Below are 16114 nucleotides of genomic sequence, written 5' to 3'. Positions count from 1 at the left end.
CCATACGAGCAGCTTCCGTTCTGCAATCAGAGCTAAAGGTTAGCCCCACTGCCTTGGGGGGAGGGAGGGAGGAGGGCTGTGTGCAGCTGGGGTCACGGGAGTCTGACATGTTCCTGTTCCAGAATCTCAGATTTCTTGCACCCTGGGAAATGCAAGCGCTGGGAAAGACAGCAGGGTGTGGTGGCAAGAGCCCAGCCCAGGAGCTGTCACCCCGCTTGGCGAGCCACCAACCCCCCTCTGGGAACACAATGGCTAATACGCACCATCGACTGGCTGCTCCTACTTGGGGGAACCCAGGGCATTGCCCACACATCTCTGAAGGGCTTCCATGGGGTTCAAGCCTACTCAGGGGAGGGAGTGGGGCCCTGCTGGACCAAGGGGCCACAAGACCCTCTCCCACCTCGAGTCCTCAATTCTGGGAACTGGCCAGAAGCCTGAGAGTCTCCTTCACGCTATGCTTTGTGGGCAGGGCTGCCCGAATGAGGTCAGCTTCCTACCCTGGTGGGAACCAGTGGGCTACGGCTATCAGGCACACCCCACGCCCACTTCTCTGTCCAGCTCTCTCTGGTTCTGAGATGTGGCTTGGCAAATCCCGGGATGGCCAGCTCCCTCTTCTTCTCTTTGGCTAAAGTTCAGATCTCAAGGGTCTCCGCAGATGACTGGAGACCCCCAGATCCCATAAAGTCAGCTCACTTTCCTTGGGCGACCTGGCCTTGGCTTCAAGTCCCCCACCCCATTCCATGCAGCGCTCACGCACCCACGCGAAGGTGGTCAGAGGTGCTCTGCCGCCACCTAGTGCTCTCCAGAGGCTGTACACCCTGCCCTGTGAGTAGGTGGGGACAAGAGGTTTATTTCGCTGAGAAATAATGTTATCTGTGAACTTACTGCCTTCTTAATCAATATAAAATCTTTGCAGTTCTTGGACTACAGGAAATAGGCTCACCTGTGCTTACCAGAAAATGCTTTTTGATCTGAATCAAACCTTTATTTCCTGGTTGGGACATCAAGAACCCTCATGGAAGCCTAAGCCTACAAAAAATATAAGGAGTCGTGGGTCACAGGGTCAGCTCAGGTCCAGGGACAGCTGGTGTGCCAGAGGAAGAGGCAGAGTTTTATTAGAGACAAATCTGCTTGGCATCAAGCAAATGGAATAAGGAAGCTCTTTTTAACTTTTTTTCTTCCTTGAGGGAAAAATGAATCAAAGGCTTCACAAGCCACGTGATGCAGAACTTCTGGACTTTGCACTTGCAAGGTCATGGCAGGGATGCAAATGCCCTTTAACCCTAAACCCCCAAAACCCTTCCCTTCTTCTAAAAGGATGCTAAGATTGTACTAAGTGAAGTGGGCATGTTCTGAGGCAAATCTGATTTCTTTCTTTTAGGATGACTTTGTGGAGGGGGTGTGGAATTAGCAGGGATGCTCAAAGGTGGGCCAGCCACAGACCATGGCCTTGAGTTGTGGGGAGTGAGAAGCCTGGTCCCTTCCTGTGGTTCTTCCTGGATGCCACACAGGTCTAGAGCCAGCCCCCAACTCTCCCCAAATGGAAGTGGCCTTCCCCTTCTCTTCTAATCCTTATCTTAACCCAGTCTCACTCATCCACTCACTCGCTCAAGTCATTCCTTCATTTAATCAACACCCCTCACGTTCCAGGCTCAAAGGATCTGATCTCTGCCCTGAGGGAGCACTTGGTCCAGTACCAGAGGCAGACTTGAGAACAGAGTAGAGCTCAGTGTCACAAGTCCTGAGATAGAAGAAGGTCAAGGGCTAGGGGTGCACCAAGGTGAGGCTCTGGCCTGGGTGGGGTAGGAGACAGAAGACTTTCCAGAGCGGGTGGTCCTTGGGCTGGACAGTATGGGAAAAGAGAAGGGAATTGGGGGTTATGGCTCAGGGGGTACCTCCCCTCCTCCCTCTTTGCCTCCAGCCTTTGTTTGCTGGCATATCTAAAATTATTTCAGTCCTTATTTAAAGATGTTGCTATGTTGGACCCTGTCATCTTTTCCTAGCCTGACATCTCAAAACCATTAGGTTTTCTTTCTCTGATTGTTAAGTTCCAGCAGAAATGTGCCATTGGTATCATCTCCAAGCAATAACGTCCCTTTCTGTCTACCCAGCCTTCCTCCAAGCTTCTCCCATCTGGGGGTCTGGCCCTGACCAACCAGGTCAGACCTCTTAGAACCCTAAAATGTAAATAATTACAAAAGGCTGAATACCTTTCATTTCTTACTTTGTTTTTATATTTTGACAAAGACTATCCTACCTACTCTTCCATGACCCTCTCTGCACCCTCTTTCCACTAAAAAGATGGGTAGCACTATCTCTCGATGTAGCCCACAGAGTCTCCTCTATAAAAGGGGGTGATGACCCTTGCCTTCGCCGCCTTCCTCACACATATATTGTCACCATCATTTTTCCTATCGGCTGTGAGCTTCCCGAGGGTGGAGGTTCTGCGCTTCTCCGAATTTTCTGCCTGCTGTGGCCTCTTGTCTAGCCCAGACCCTGCAAACCAACCAGGCCTTCAATGTAGTGTAGCTGGTTGAGAAAGAGTAGAACTCCCAGTCTGTGCCCTGAGTTAGCCTCCTGCAAACCCAGTGTCCCTCTTCCAAAGGTGGGCAGTTGGTTCACTGAGAAGCAGTTCTGTGTCTCACTTTCCCACTGTTGAATGGGGTGATGTCCAAAGGCAACCAGGCAGAAGGGGCTCTGGTTACATGGAAACACAAAGCATTGTCCCCTGGCATAGTGGACACAATTCAAACTGTATCTGAGCGAAATAATCGAGCCAACCAAGTTACTGAAGAAACAGTCTGAGAAGGCAGACATGCTTCTAGATCTTTTCCAAGTCGAACACTGACTAGAAAGGAAAAAGGGAAGCTCTAATTCTGGATCAAAAGCTATGAATGGAGGCTTGGCTTTCTTAGAGACTGTGGTGTATTGTGGGCAATTCTCCAATATCCATCCCACCCTTGACCCACGGGGTAACAGCAGTGTGTTTTGGGAAATGACACAGTTCAAGGGTGGCCCTGACTGGGCTGTGGATTCCCATACCCCTTACCATGTGACCCAATTCTAGCCAATGGGACATGAGGAGAGAGCAACTAAAGGATTCCGGGAAAGTTCTTTGCTGCTCTTAAAAGAGAATGATGGGTAGCCATTCTCTGTTGCCAGACATGTATGAAGGATGTGGCCAGATTACCAAGGGCAGCCCTCTCAAAAAATAAGGGGAACCTTACAGCATCAGGATGAAGCTAACACTGTTGACAGCAGAGTGGACAGATAGAAGGAATCTGGTCCTTGTTGCTACTGTTGAGGGTCTGGACCAACCTCAAAGCTGCCCTAGCTCTGGGCTCCATGGGCCATGGGCTGATGAAAACCCTCATTGTTTGAGTCTGAGATAGGCTTCCTGTGGTATGCAGTCCAAAGCACCTGGCTGATAGGGTTACCAATCCTTTGTGAGAAGGATGATGCAGTGAAGAGATATTAGGGCAGTAGAAAGGTACAGGACTTGGAGATGACAGAACATGAGGACGAAGGAGAAGGAATTAAGCTGGTCTCTCAGGGTACCGATGTAGTGGGGCGTTGTGGCTGGCTCAGCTGGGGCTCAGAAGTGCTCAAGAACCTCCTCTGTTCCCCTTCCCCCTCCTCTGTCTGTTCACATCTGCAGACATTCATGGAGATCTGTGTTTTACCAGTATTGAAGGAGGAGGAGCTGGGGGGAAGATGCAAGGAGGGAAAGGATGATGATGATGGTGGTGATGGTGATGGTGATGGTGATGGTGTAGCTGGCATGATGTGCCAGTGCAGCCCCTTGGATTGAACCGGAGACCTGGGTGTAGAGAAGTGAAGGCCAGAAGCAAATAGGACCAGAGCAGTGGCCATAAGCAGAGACAGTTCTGGGCTCACTGATAGCTTGGTACAGAGTCTGGGGGGAGGGGAGGCTTTTCTTGCCCACCTTGCATGGGCATCCTGTGGCCTTGTGGTTTCTGAAAGGCCCTGAACTGGGCACTAGTGTTCCCACAGTGGACACTGTCAGTGTCAGCGGCTTCATGGGCAGGGAACATGGACAAGAGGGAGCCAGAGCAGGGGAGGAAGAAGGATGCAAGTTCCAGTGGTGACTATGCCTGACCGACTGGCTTCATGGATCTTTGGTGTCTTGGAAGCCAGTGGCTCCTGTTGAGGCAGGAAGGAGGCTGAGGGTCATTGGAAATGAGCCAACATGCACATGTGACTCCCTCTGGCAATGGGTTGGGGAGGTCAGCCAGGTAAGTCTAGATCCACTGACTGGGGCCAGACAGAATATGTTTTGGGAAAAGACAGTTTAGTTTGGGGCCTTGTTGGGTTTGAGATGGCCAGAAGTCCTGGTTGGGCAGATAATGGTTCCTCAGGCTGGATTTAAGTGCTGTCACCAAAAAGGCTATTTTTAGCAATGACTTGGGCGGAGACAAGAACATTTGCTCAATATTTGCTCAAATATGCAGCCAACTCAGAGGTAGAAGAACAGATAATTCCACAGACACTTGTTAGGATTCTAGGTGTGTCTGGGATCCTGTGGAGATGTCCAGGAAGTAGTTGGATGTGAGCCAGCAGTTTGAGAGAGAGAGAGAGAGAGAGAGAGAGAGAGAGAGAGACAGCAGCTGTGCTAGAGACTCAGCTTTGAAAGTTACAAGCTGAAGAATGTGAATTTTGGTTATGTGGGTGGATGCAATTACCCAGTGGGTAGAATTAGTAGAGCTAAACTGGCCAAAGACAGAAAACGAAGAACCCCAACATCTAAGGACAAAGCAGAGAAAGAACAAGTTTTAAAAGGCCTAGAATGGACAGCCAGAGGGGTAGGAAGAAAATCCAGAAAGTGTGATAGTGCAGAGGATACACAAGACTGTGTTTCAAGGGCGGGGAGTGGATGACGTTTTCAAATGCTGGACAGAGGACAGTGTAAGGACCCTAGCAACACGGAGGCCGTTGATGACCTTGAGGAGAGCAGTTTCCACGGTGTGGATGGGGCTAAAGCTGGACTGCAGCAGGCTGAGGAATGAATGGGAGAGAGCAAAGGGGGCACGGCTAGTGCAGATGAGGCTTTTAAGAAGTCTGGCTGCAAAGAGGAAGAGAGAGATAGTGGCAGCTAATGGGGGCGTGGAGTCAAGGGGGGATGTGAGAGACCTGAGTGTGTGACGAGTCAGTGTGAGGATGCAACTGATGCAGCACAGTTCATGAGAAGGTGTGAGGGGAGGGGAATCAGAACTCAGAGGTGAGGTTGGCCCTAGAAGGGAGGAAGCGAGGGACTGAGCGGTGGGGTGAAGCTCATTTGTGACTGCTTCTACTTTCTTAGGGAAGGAGGAGAGGAGGTCATCTGCTGGAGGCAAGAGAAGGCTTGGGGGAAATGGAAACAATCTGAAATGGCCACCTGGGGACCAGGAGTGAAAGCTAACCAGGACCACAGAGAACTGTCAGGCAAAACTGAGAAGCAAGTTGAGACTGGAGGCCTTGAGTCTGGGAGGTGCTTTTATAGACTGAATGTTTGTGTCCTCCCCCCCAACCCCCCAATTCGTATGTTGAAGCCCTAAGCACCGCACCCACCCCACCCTGACGTGATGGTATTTGGAGGTGGGGCTTCTGGGAGGTAATTAGGTTTAGATGAGGTCAGGGTGGGACCCCTAATGACTAATGATGGGATTAGTGCCCTTATAAGAAGAGGAAGAGACCAGAGTTCACTCTTTCTCTCCACTCATGCACAACGAGGAATGGCCATGTGAGAACACAGCGAGAAAGCAGCTGTCTGCAGCCCAAAGAGAGAGCTCTCACCAGCCATTGACTCTGTTGGCACTTCAATCTTGGACTTCACACTTCCAGAACTGTGAGAAAATAAATACCTGTTGTTTAAGCCACCCAGTCTGTAGTCCTTTGCTATGGCAGCCCCACCAGACTAAGACAGCACCAATTTGCACAGTTGTCTGACTTTCCTACCTGAGCCCTCAGCAGTCTGTGTGTAGAAGCAAAGAGGGTAGACAACAGATAGCTCTGCAGTTTAAGATCTGCTAGGCAGGTCCACGAGAAGGACAAAGCACTGTTAGGAAAGTCAAGGAGCTTGAGACAGATGAAACTCTTCCACCTGTGCCTAGGGGTTTACCCACATCTCAGTGACTGCACGCCAAAAAGTTAAGGGCCTTTGATGGTATAGCCTAACAGTGGTATCATGTACAATGCATGCTAACCATAGTCACAACTGTGACGTTGTAAAGGGACAGGTGACAAATGGAAGCCCAGTAGTGCCAGCCTGGATCAGGAGCCAGGGCTCTATTTTTGTCTCTGTCACTATGTGACCTTGGGCAAGTTCCTTCCACTCTCTGGACTCTGCTATCCTATTAGAATATTTAGAATATATACTTTCTAAGGATTTTTCCAGCTCTAACATTCTCAGATTCTGGGAAACTTAAAAGCACTGAAATACCACTGAACTCAAAAGAAGTGAATGGTGGGGTGGCTGGGCACTATCTTGCTGGGGTCCCTGAGGTCCCTTCATTTCCTACAGAAAAGATTCATTCCTATATATAACACTTCCCTTAGTAGGAAGAGGTGTATTTGACAAGACTTACACCAAAGCTTTTCGAAGACCTACCAGAACTGTAAATTGTGTTGTTTTGCATCATTTCAGAAAGGGCCAGGTTGGAAATTTGGGGAAAACCCCAGGAAATGCAGCAAAAGCCAAGAAGCTTGTGAAGAGAGGCTTTTTCCCCCCTTCACAGTGTGCTTTTGTTCTGCTTCCTTGTCACCTGGCTTGTGTCCTGTGCCTGCTCTTCCTTCCTCCAGGAAGCCCTCTAGCTGCCAATGGAGCCGGCTGCCGAGAACTCCAGCAGCGAAGCAAATCTCTTCACCCGGCTGCTTCCTATTTACCCAACAGGAGCAGCTTTCCAGGGCACACCTGGAGACTCAAACCAAATCAAGAGCCTCTCTGCCTTGCAGGCATCCCATTTGTATTCTCCCTGCTCAGAAGAAACCTTGCAGGGGCCTGATTCAGAAGCAAATGGAATGACAAAGCAGGGACTCTGCCTTCTCCAGTTCAGGCTAAGGAGTGGTGCCCCCAAAGCCTGGACCACCTGTGGTGCGTATGCCTCCAGGGTGCAGGTGTGGATAGGGTCTGGAACTAGATCCTCCAAGGTCTTCCCGCTTCTTTCCTTGCCTTCCAACTATAAACTTGAAAAGAGCCTAAAGGTGGCGCTGGTGGGGCGGGAAATGAGTCCATGAGAATGGCTGGGGCAGGATACCAGGCTGCACTACCAATTTTGACCTCCAGAGGGCAGTGGCACAGTAGCCAGGTGCTCAAGGAAGGCTTGACCGCCAACATCTCTGGCGGAGCCAAGGACCTGGAGACCTGGAGAAGCTGGCCCTGTGGTCGGATGGTGCTGCCCATGCTCAGAATGCTGCCACTGTCCGCCAGGCCACCCTGAACTATTTCAAACCCGTTTGCCTACCCTTGTTTCCAATGTCTTGCTGATTCTAAGCACAGTACTTGGAAAAAATTGTATTTTCAGAGAAAGCCACTGGAGTGAAGTTTTTGCAAAAGGTGTATGGTTTCACAATTGTTACGCAATTTATCTTAGGAAGGCGGGGAGGCCCTTCAAAAACACTTACAGGGAATCCAAGCTCTGGAAATTTAATTGTAGCTAAGGCTTCTCATTTGCTTCTAAAATAACCTGGCAACCCTTCGTTTTTATATTCAAAGCTGTCAGCATGTTCCAAAATATTTAGCGGTGGCATCTGAGGAAGGAGAGTAGCCCAGAACTGGCTCCCAAGCTCCTGGCCAATGTTTAAAAGTCTATATCTAAGAGCAACAGGGTGGGGCTGGGGAAAGTCTGACCTGCCCTGTGACCCCAGGACCTGTTCTTGCCCTTGTCCAGCCTTCAGCTTCCCCCACGTGAATGGAGGGTGTCACTGCTGTGTCTTCCCTGTCCAGATTGAACAAAGGCATCCAATCTGATTGACCAGTTACGTAGGAGTAGGTAGGGGCCACTCCTTTGAATCAGGGGCCAGCATCTGCTATTTGTTCTCACTGGAAAAAGCAGCAGACCTTTTTAAGGTCTGCAAAGCTCCTGGCTGAATGGTGCTAAATTCCCTCCCACCCTTAGCATGTTACTGCACATGTGCTTTCTTCCCCATCTCGTCCCTGGTGAAAGAAGACGTGATAAAAAGAAAGTATATTCTAAATCCATTCTTTATAGGCACTGAGACCTTGGGTGAGTCACACTAAATCCTGTTGGTCTCTTGATTCCCAGGTGTCCAGATTGGGGGTTGGATGGGCTATTATGCAGTGTGACAGCGTTTAATTTTATAATTCCCCAAGTTCCAAGCAAATGTCACTTAATAGGTTGTCTAGCAGCAACAGGTATTTTCTGTGCCCACAGCCTTTTTCTGAGGAAACAATATCTGAGGAGAAGAGCCGGAGTGGCCTGATGTGAACTTCTGGTCTCTTACTATTCAGCACCTCTCACCTCTGGGCTGCCTCGCTGTAGGTACCCATGGAAACCCAGGGAGTTATGCAAGAGACGTCTTAGCTACTCAACGGTACCAACACCTACCCTTCTCTTTGGTAATCTTCATCCAGATTTGACAGGAGCTGCGAGCCCACCGTGGAGAGGTCAACCGCAGCCAGGGGCAAGTCCCGATAGGCAAAGTTCACCAGCTGCACGGGAGCAATGCTCTTGGTTTCTTCGTCTACTTGTTGGGAGATGATCTCAACTTCGGAAGTTCCTCCTTCTGTGGCAGGCCTGAGTTGGGGATGGCAACAGGGCAGAGTCATCCCTCAAGAACAAAACGATTTTTCCATTCCCCAAGGAAAAGAGGGAGAATGCACCAGAATCTGTGCTGGAGGAGGGCAGGGGAAGTGTGAGGTCACCATTCTTCCCCGCTGGCCAACCCAGGGACTGGACTGAGGCCCTACCGGCCGCATCTCCCTCACGAGCTGGGGAAAAGTGGAAGCATGCTCAGATCTTAAAATATGAGGTTTGGGGGGCAGAGTCCTTCATCAAAGGGAGGTAAAGACCCAGATGGAAACTCTGCCAACCAGCAAAGCCAGGACTTAGACTTTTAGTCTTCTCGATAACTAGACTTTACGTTGGAGTAATACATTCTTTTAAATTGTCTTCCGTGTTTCTTTGTAAAGGTCCTTGGGAATGTTTCTACCATCTGTACCACAACAGAGAAGAGAGGTGTTTGTTCACAACTGGATGTACTGCTGGTGCTTGGGGAGCTGACCTGGAGGACTGTAGGGACCAAGTGAGCCTTGGGACGGTGAGGACAGGAGGGGCCAGCTGTTCTGGGTGCCACTCCCTTTCTACTTAAACTAGTCCTACTACAGCTCCCTTTATAAGGTTGACAGTAGGAAATGGGGTTCACTTGAACAAATGTCTGAGGGGTTTTGGGTCTCCTACTAGGTTACCATCAGGCTCACCTAGGGCACTGCAAGTAACCCACAACTCCATTGGCATTACAGGGCATCTCAACCAGAGGCAGGACTACCTCCCAGCCCACCAGGGGTATTTGACAATTGGTGGAGGCATTTGTGGCTGTCACATTACCAAAGGAGGTCACTAATGACATAACTAAGAAAGGGGACATTACACATCCTGCAGTGTGTTCAGTAACTAAGAACTCTTCTTTCCAAACACCAACAGCTACACTGTGAGGAGATGGTGGGCTGGATCATTTTCCTTTAACTTCCTGGGCTTCCATCTTTGGTTCCCCCAACACATCCTTGACCCTATTTCATCTGTAGAATCTGAGGGGCTGGGTCTTGTGTCTCTGGCCAAACAGTGGAGAGGAGTAAAAATTAAACATTTGAGGGAACACTGAGAGGCCAGTTGTAATGCAGCCCAGTCTGCGATAAACTGTTCAGGGGCTCTGGTGCCGATTCCAATGCTGACTTCTGCGGACCTCCTCTGGGGCCTCAGTTTCTCCAGCTGAAGCATGAGGAGGTGGAATAGAGGCTCTATTCTTTCTCTGTGATCTGACATGGATGTGAGAAATATGGAGCAGGTGGGAGGGGCTCTGGAGTGATAAGTTCCTACACTTGGCTGGACAGTACTACATTGTAAATTTTTCCAACCACCATTGAAAGCTAACCAATAATACACAGTGGCAGTTATCCAGAAAGTTTGGAACTGAATCTGCCTACTTCTCTTTTGCTTGAATCATCCCAGATAATTGAGAAAAAAGTGGGATTTTTCCTTGAACACCACAGATTGGCTGCCTAAACTACCTGAATTCACCAAGTAATTTCCAATGCCCCACTTCTCTTTTGTAGGCTTTATTTAAACCTTAGCTCTTTGCTACCTGTCAAGCACAGATAATAGTACTCATCATGGTGTGGCATTTACAAAATGACTCAAGATCTTCAGACAGAACAGTCACAGGATGTGAAGCTTCTGTGTTTCTCAACAATTGAAATAAAAGTGTGGGTGTTCATGGGGGGAATCCTGGCTCTTCCAGATGTTTCCCAAAAAGTAGATGCTGGGTCAAATTTGTTCTTTTGGAAACTGTGGACTGCCAAACTGAACACGTAGAGCTTTCTGATCAATGAGATATTCATGGAGGGCTGGGGTGAGTTTCTGAAACTAACAGGATGTGGCTCTGAGAAGCATGGAATAAGCTACTCCTGCCTTCCTGCCCTCTGTTCCCCTCTTGCCAATGGTCATGGTGGCCCAGCACCATCTCTGGCCATGGATCATCTCAGCGGGAGGAGACAAGGCCTCCTTTAGGGGGAGTGAAAGTCTCACAGTTATAGCCTGAGTACTGGGACTATTCCCTGGTCTTGAATATGAAGAACAGTATGGTGGACAACACGTATCAGTGGCTCTGCTCTGCACCCCTCACTTTGCCACGTGACTTTGGAGCTTCCCATCAAAGGGAAGAGTATATTTCCCCACCCTTGATGCTGTGTTCAGTCATGAGACTTGTTTCGGCCAATCTGATATTAGCAATCCCACTGGATTAGCAATGGGATTACAATCCCAGTTTTGGATTGCAGAATTCCTCTGCCTATTTGAACTAAAAAATGAGATGACATGAATAAGGTAACTCTGAGAAAAAGTAGATGTTAACACATTATTTTAATGTCAGGCTCAAGGACAAAACCACCTGGAGCCCCTCCATCTCTACAGGGCTGGGGAAGGAGCCATTGGCTGTACCCCCAATCCTGATGTGCCAACTCAGTATCCACAGAGGGCCGATCCCAATGCTACTTACTGTGGACTGGTCATGTTGAAAGATGCAACCAGAGCCATGGGTTTTTTGGGTGTCTAGTGGGGCTCAGCTGTCTTGAAGCCTGATGTCAGCATGTCCAAGCGTGGGTTCTATAAGGCATACAAATGTGGTGCCCTGAAAACAAATAATTGAATAGTAGGAATTGATTACACTCAGATGTCAAAACCAAAGTCCTCCTAAGCTCATCTAAAAATGGAAGCCCTTAGAACATTCTTCCATATAGACTTTCCTTCAAAGTAATAGTGAACAGATTCCTACCATTACCTATGGCGGATAGCAATAGGCATAATTTCACTCTTTTTTAGAGATGAAGAAACAGGCTCAGAGTGATAAAGTGACTTTCCTGTGTCACACAGAGATGGCAGAGAGCCAGGTTGGACCACAGCTCTTTCTACTAAATAGACAAGGAAAAACCAGGGTAACTTTATATTTCAGCTTTAGGAATCTCAAAAATCAGGTTTGTCTCAAAAATCTCATTTCCAGGCTTCCCTGGTGGCGCAGTGGTTAAGAATCCACCTGCCAATGCAGGGGACACGGGTTCGAGCCCTGGTCCGGGAAGATCCCACATGCCACGGAGCAACGAAACCCATGAGCCACAACTACTGAGCCTGCGCTCTAGAGCCCACGAGCCACAACTACTGAGCCCACGTGCTGCATCTACCGAAGCCCGCGTGCTGTAGAGCCCGTGCTCCGCAACGAGAGAAGCCACCGCAATGAGAAGCCCACGTACTGCAATGAAGAGTAGCCCCCGCTCGCGGCAACTAGAGAAAGCTGCGCGCAGCTATGAAGACCCAACACAGCCAAAAATAATAAATAAATTAATTTTTTTAAAATATCTCATTTTCCCAGAAATTTCTTTCTCCCGAGATTTCCCTCTCCTCTGGTAGTTCTGTCTCTCCACTCTTCCAGGCGTTCCTCTCTTCTTCCCAATTGGGTCTCTCCAGGAGACAGGCAGCACACCCTAGAGCCAGCCTGCCCGTGGTCATGAGTGAGGAGATAGATGGGCCCCTGGGCTGGACAGCTGGTGTCTGTCAAGTGGAGTAAAATGGAAGCTTTGTTCTCACCCAGACGCTCCAAGGACAAAGCTAGTGGCAGAAGCTGAGCTGTGCTGAAGTAAAGAGATAAGATGACCGCTCCGGAGGTCAAGGAAAACGTCCCTGTCTGCACATGTGCAGAAAGGCTCCTTGGGGGTCAAAAAGGGAGGGGGCGCCACCCCATAATAAGTGTGGACATACCCCCACAGGCCTCTGCGGTGGGATCCATCCTAGCAAAAAGTTGTGCAAAAAGTTGGGGAGAGTCCCAGGGCCAGTCAGGTGTGAGAAAAGAAACAAGATGCTTGGCCAAATGTAAACAAAGACCAGAAGGACTGCCCTATATAAGTGATTTCAATCCCTTCTTTACTGCCTCCTCATTCAGGACGCCTGCACTCCTCTCTGGGTGTGTATTTCTGCCTTGCTTCTGACTTCGATAAATAAACTGTTTCTGGGCTTCCCTGGAGGCGCAGTGGTTGAGAGTCCGCCTGCCGATGCAGGGGACATGGGTTCGTGCCCCGGTCCGGGAGGATCCCACATGCCGCGGACCCGCTGGGCCCGTGAGCCATGGCCGCTGAGCCTGCGCGTCCAGAGCCTGTGCTCCGCAACGGGAGAGGCCACAACAGTGAGAGGCCCGCGTACCGCAAAACAAAACAAAACAAAAAAATAAATAAACTGTTTCTCTCTGTGCTCTCCCATACCGTTGTGCTGTGCCTCTTATAATAAACTTTGTATCTGTTTTGCAGTTTTTGCCTCCTTGAAACATTTTTGCTTTCAAAGGAGGTAAGAACCAGGGAACTTTGCTTCTAGCCTCTAGCCCCTCGTGGACTAGCCGCTAGGTTCAATCCCTGGGAAGGGAAATAAGATCTGCTTCAAGACTGCTGTCCCAAAAATAGTCAGAGGCTGGCTCCCACTCACTAGCCCTCTGTCCTCAGTTTGTCCACCTATAAAATGGGAATAATAATAGAACTAACTAAATGAGTTAATGCGTCTAGAACACCTAGAATAGTGCCTGGCATGTAGTGTTGGCTTTTATAGACATAGTTACTGTTTTATAAATTTAAATTGCACCGTCTGTTGAAAGCATTTGGATGGCCGAGTGTAAGATTTCCTCTTAAAATCCAGACTAGGTAAATAGAGTATACTTTTCTATAAGTGGATGCTGTGGTACCACCTAGAAGTCTTCTGGGAGACAGTAACAATCAGGCAGAATGTACAAATACAAGGAGACAGACCCATGTTCTGGGTGATTTTGAACAAGTTACAAGGGAGGTTACTCCAAGGGGAGGTCCTTTTGTAAGTTATATTCTAATTGCAAACTGCTTTTCCTACAAGACATCAACCCAGGATGAATACCCTCTCCCAATCCTGAAGCTCAGGAGAGAAAAAGGGATAGAATTGTTACATCACGCGGAAGTAAAAGGTGCTCCTGGAGTAAGCAGTGATGGTAAATTTACAAAGTGGAGAAGTGTCTCTAACTTCTGTGTAATTAAGAAAAGTGAGAGGCTTCCCTGGTGGCGCAGTGGTTAAGAATCCGCCTGCCAATGCAGGGGACACGGGTTTGAGCCCTGGTCCTGGAAGATCCCACATGCCGTGCAGCAACTAAGCCTGTGTGCCACAACTGCTGAGCCTGTGCTCTAGAACCCGTGCTCTGCAACAAGAGAAGCCACCGCAGTGAGAAGCCTGCGCACCGCAATGAAGAGTAGCCCCTGCTCGCCACAACTAGAGAAAGCCCGCGTGCAGCAATGAAGACCCAAAGCAGCCAAAAATATAAATAAATAAATAAATTTATTTAAAAAGAAAAAGAAAAGTGAGAGCTCAAGTTAAAGGAAACTGAGGAAATCCTGGGAAAGTCTGAACTTCGAGCAACCGGAAATAAGAGAGATGGAGAGCTTTCTAAAATCATAAGGGCTTTAATACAGGGGACCACCGTTTTCACACCAGATGTTTCTGGGGCAAAAACAATAACAACAACAACATGGAACCAAGAGGCAGGGACAACAGCAACGAGAATTTGGACAGACATTTTGTAGCCACACCTTGGCAGTGGTTTCACTTTACCTTATACTTTCATAAAGAGGGTCTACATGTAAAAGCCAGAACTCTCCTGTAGTATTTGTAGTATTAACTGCCTAGTAAATTTACAACGTTCTCCATTCCCTAACACAGATTTAGTCAGTTTCAATCATTTCTGTTCTCTCTACAAAGCCTCAAGCTAACCAACTCCTCCCAGTGGTAGGAATGGTTGTGTGGACTGTCCATCCTCCACTAACAATGAAGTCGGGATGGAGGTGTCCACAAATAGGAGACCAGGTGAGCAATACTCCCTTCTGGAAGGTGTTTTAATGAGCTGTATTCCCAGGGTGGGCACTTTACAAGCTCCACAAGGTATTAGCTCTGTGGAGAATATACGAGGAAGGTCTCTGCTTCCATGGACCTTCCAGTCCAGCTGGGCAGGCAAGTGTGAAAAATAAAAAACTCCAAAATTTTTGGGTACCCTTAGCAGTGAAGAACAAGTAAAACTTGATAAATCTATATTTATAAAAAAATAAACATCAACTCCTATACTAATATATTATGGCTAATATAAAATATATATAAAAAATAGAAATGAAAGTGATTTAATTTTAATTTGACTTTTTAGGAAGGAAAATTTGAAATATAGAGAGTGGTAGGGAACTGTACAGTGAAATTCTAGTTAGTCATCACCCACTTCAACAGTTAACAGCTCAGGGACAGGCTTCTCTGTATCCTGCCCTTTCCCCACCTCTCATGATTATTTTGAAAGAAATCTCCAACGTCATTTCATTCATCTGTAAATGTTTCAATACGTAGCTCTAAGAATAAGGATAAGGATTCCTTTTAAAAGATGTAACCACAAAACTGTCATCACTACTAAATCAACAATATTTTCTTAATATTATCAAATATCCAGGAATTGTTCACACTTCCTTGTTTTTCCTGTAATTTTTAAAGGTTTGTTGAATCAGGAGCCAAACGAGGTCCACACATTATGATTGGTTAATATGACTCTTCAGTCTCATTTAATCTGTAGGTTTCCCCCTGTGTCTTATGTTTTCTGTGCAATTTGTTGGAAAAAGTAGATCATTTGTCTTAGAAAGTTTCCCACAGTCTGGAGTATGGTGATTGTATCCCTTCGTTTTCATTTAACATGTTCCTCTGTCCTCTATATTTCCTGTAAATTTTAGTCTATAGACTTTAATCAGATTCAGGTGGAACTTTTTTTTTTGCAAGACTATAGGCAGTGTCATGACTTCCATTCAGAGACACAGAATGTCTTCTTTTTTCTCTTTTTGTGACATAACAGCCATTGAGGGTTGCCTCCTAGATCCATTAATTCATTAGGCCTTGCAAAAGGATCATGCTACGATTTCACCTTTCCTTCTTCATTTATCAGCTTCTATGAAGAAAAACTCCCCCTCATCAACTATTTGGTTAGCCTAAGGTACAGTTCATATAGAAAAGGAAGGATAAATGCTTAACTTTTCCCCCTTTATTTATTGGTTTTCAAAATAATCTTCCAAAGTCAATCGATGAGGTGACGTTTATTTTCCACAGTGTCACGGATTTAAACACTCACTCAGCAGGGGCTGAGCGGGGGAACAGGCTCGCTGGAAACAGGGACTGCAGTTTCCTGGAAGGAGATGTGGGAGTGGGGAAGAAATGATTGACATCTCCTGTACAAGGCAGAGATGAGGCAGGAGAGAGGGTTAAAATCATATTTGGATGGACAGTAAGTAGGCTGCTTCGGAAGTTTTGATCCTTAACAAGCCGCACACTTTAGAAGGCAAGATGCCTTAAGATGATGTTCTTTA

At 47.7% G+C, this 16114-nt stretch overlaps 1 protein-coding gene across 3 annotated transcripts in view; it reads right to left on the bottom strand.

Annotated features, from left to right (window-relative positions):
• TMEM266 (transmembrane protein 266) overlaps nt 1-16114 on the bottom strand; it is a 144316-nt gene that overhangs the window by 77111 nt on the left and 51091 nt on the right. For all 3 annotated transcript variants that reach the window (XM_030874884.2, XM_060293955.1, XM_060293954.1), the window contains 2 exons: nt 11230-11361; nt 8565-8753 (listed from right to left, as the gene is read on the bottom strand). In XM_030874884.2, coding sequence (XP_030730744.1) covers nt 8565-8753; nt 11230-11267 — 227 coding nt within the window. In that variant the 5' untranslated portion in view covers nt 11268-11361. The remainder of the gene's footprint in view (nt 1-8564; nt 8754-11229; nt 11362-16114) is intronic.

Source organism: Globicephala melas, chromosome 2, assembly GCF_963455315.2.
Source record: "Globicephala melas chromosome 2, mGloMel1.2, whole genome shotgun sequence".
Classification (NCBI taxonomy): Eukaryota; Metazoa; Chordata; class Mammalia; order Artiodactyla; family Delphinidae; genus Globicephala; species Globicephala melas.
Note: the sequence above shows the minus strand (reverse complement) of the source record. Positions and strands in the feature narration are given on the sequence as shown.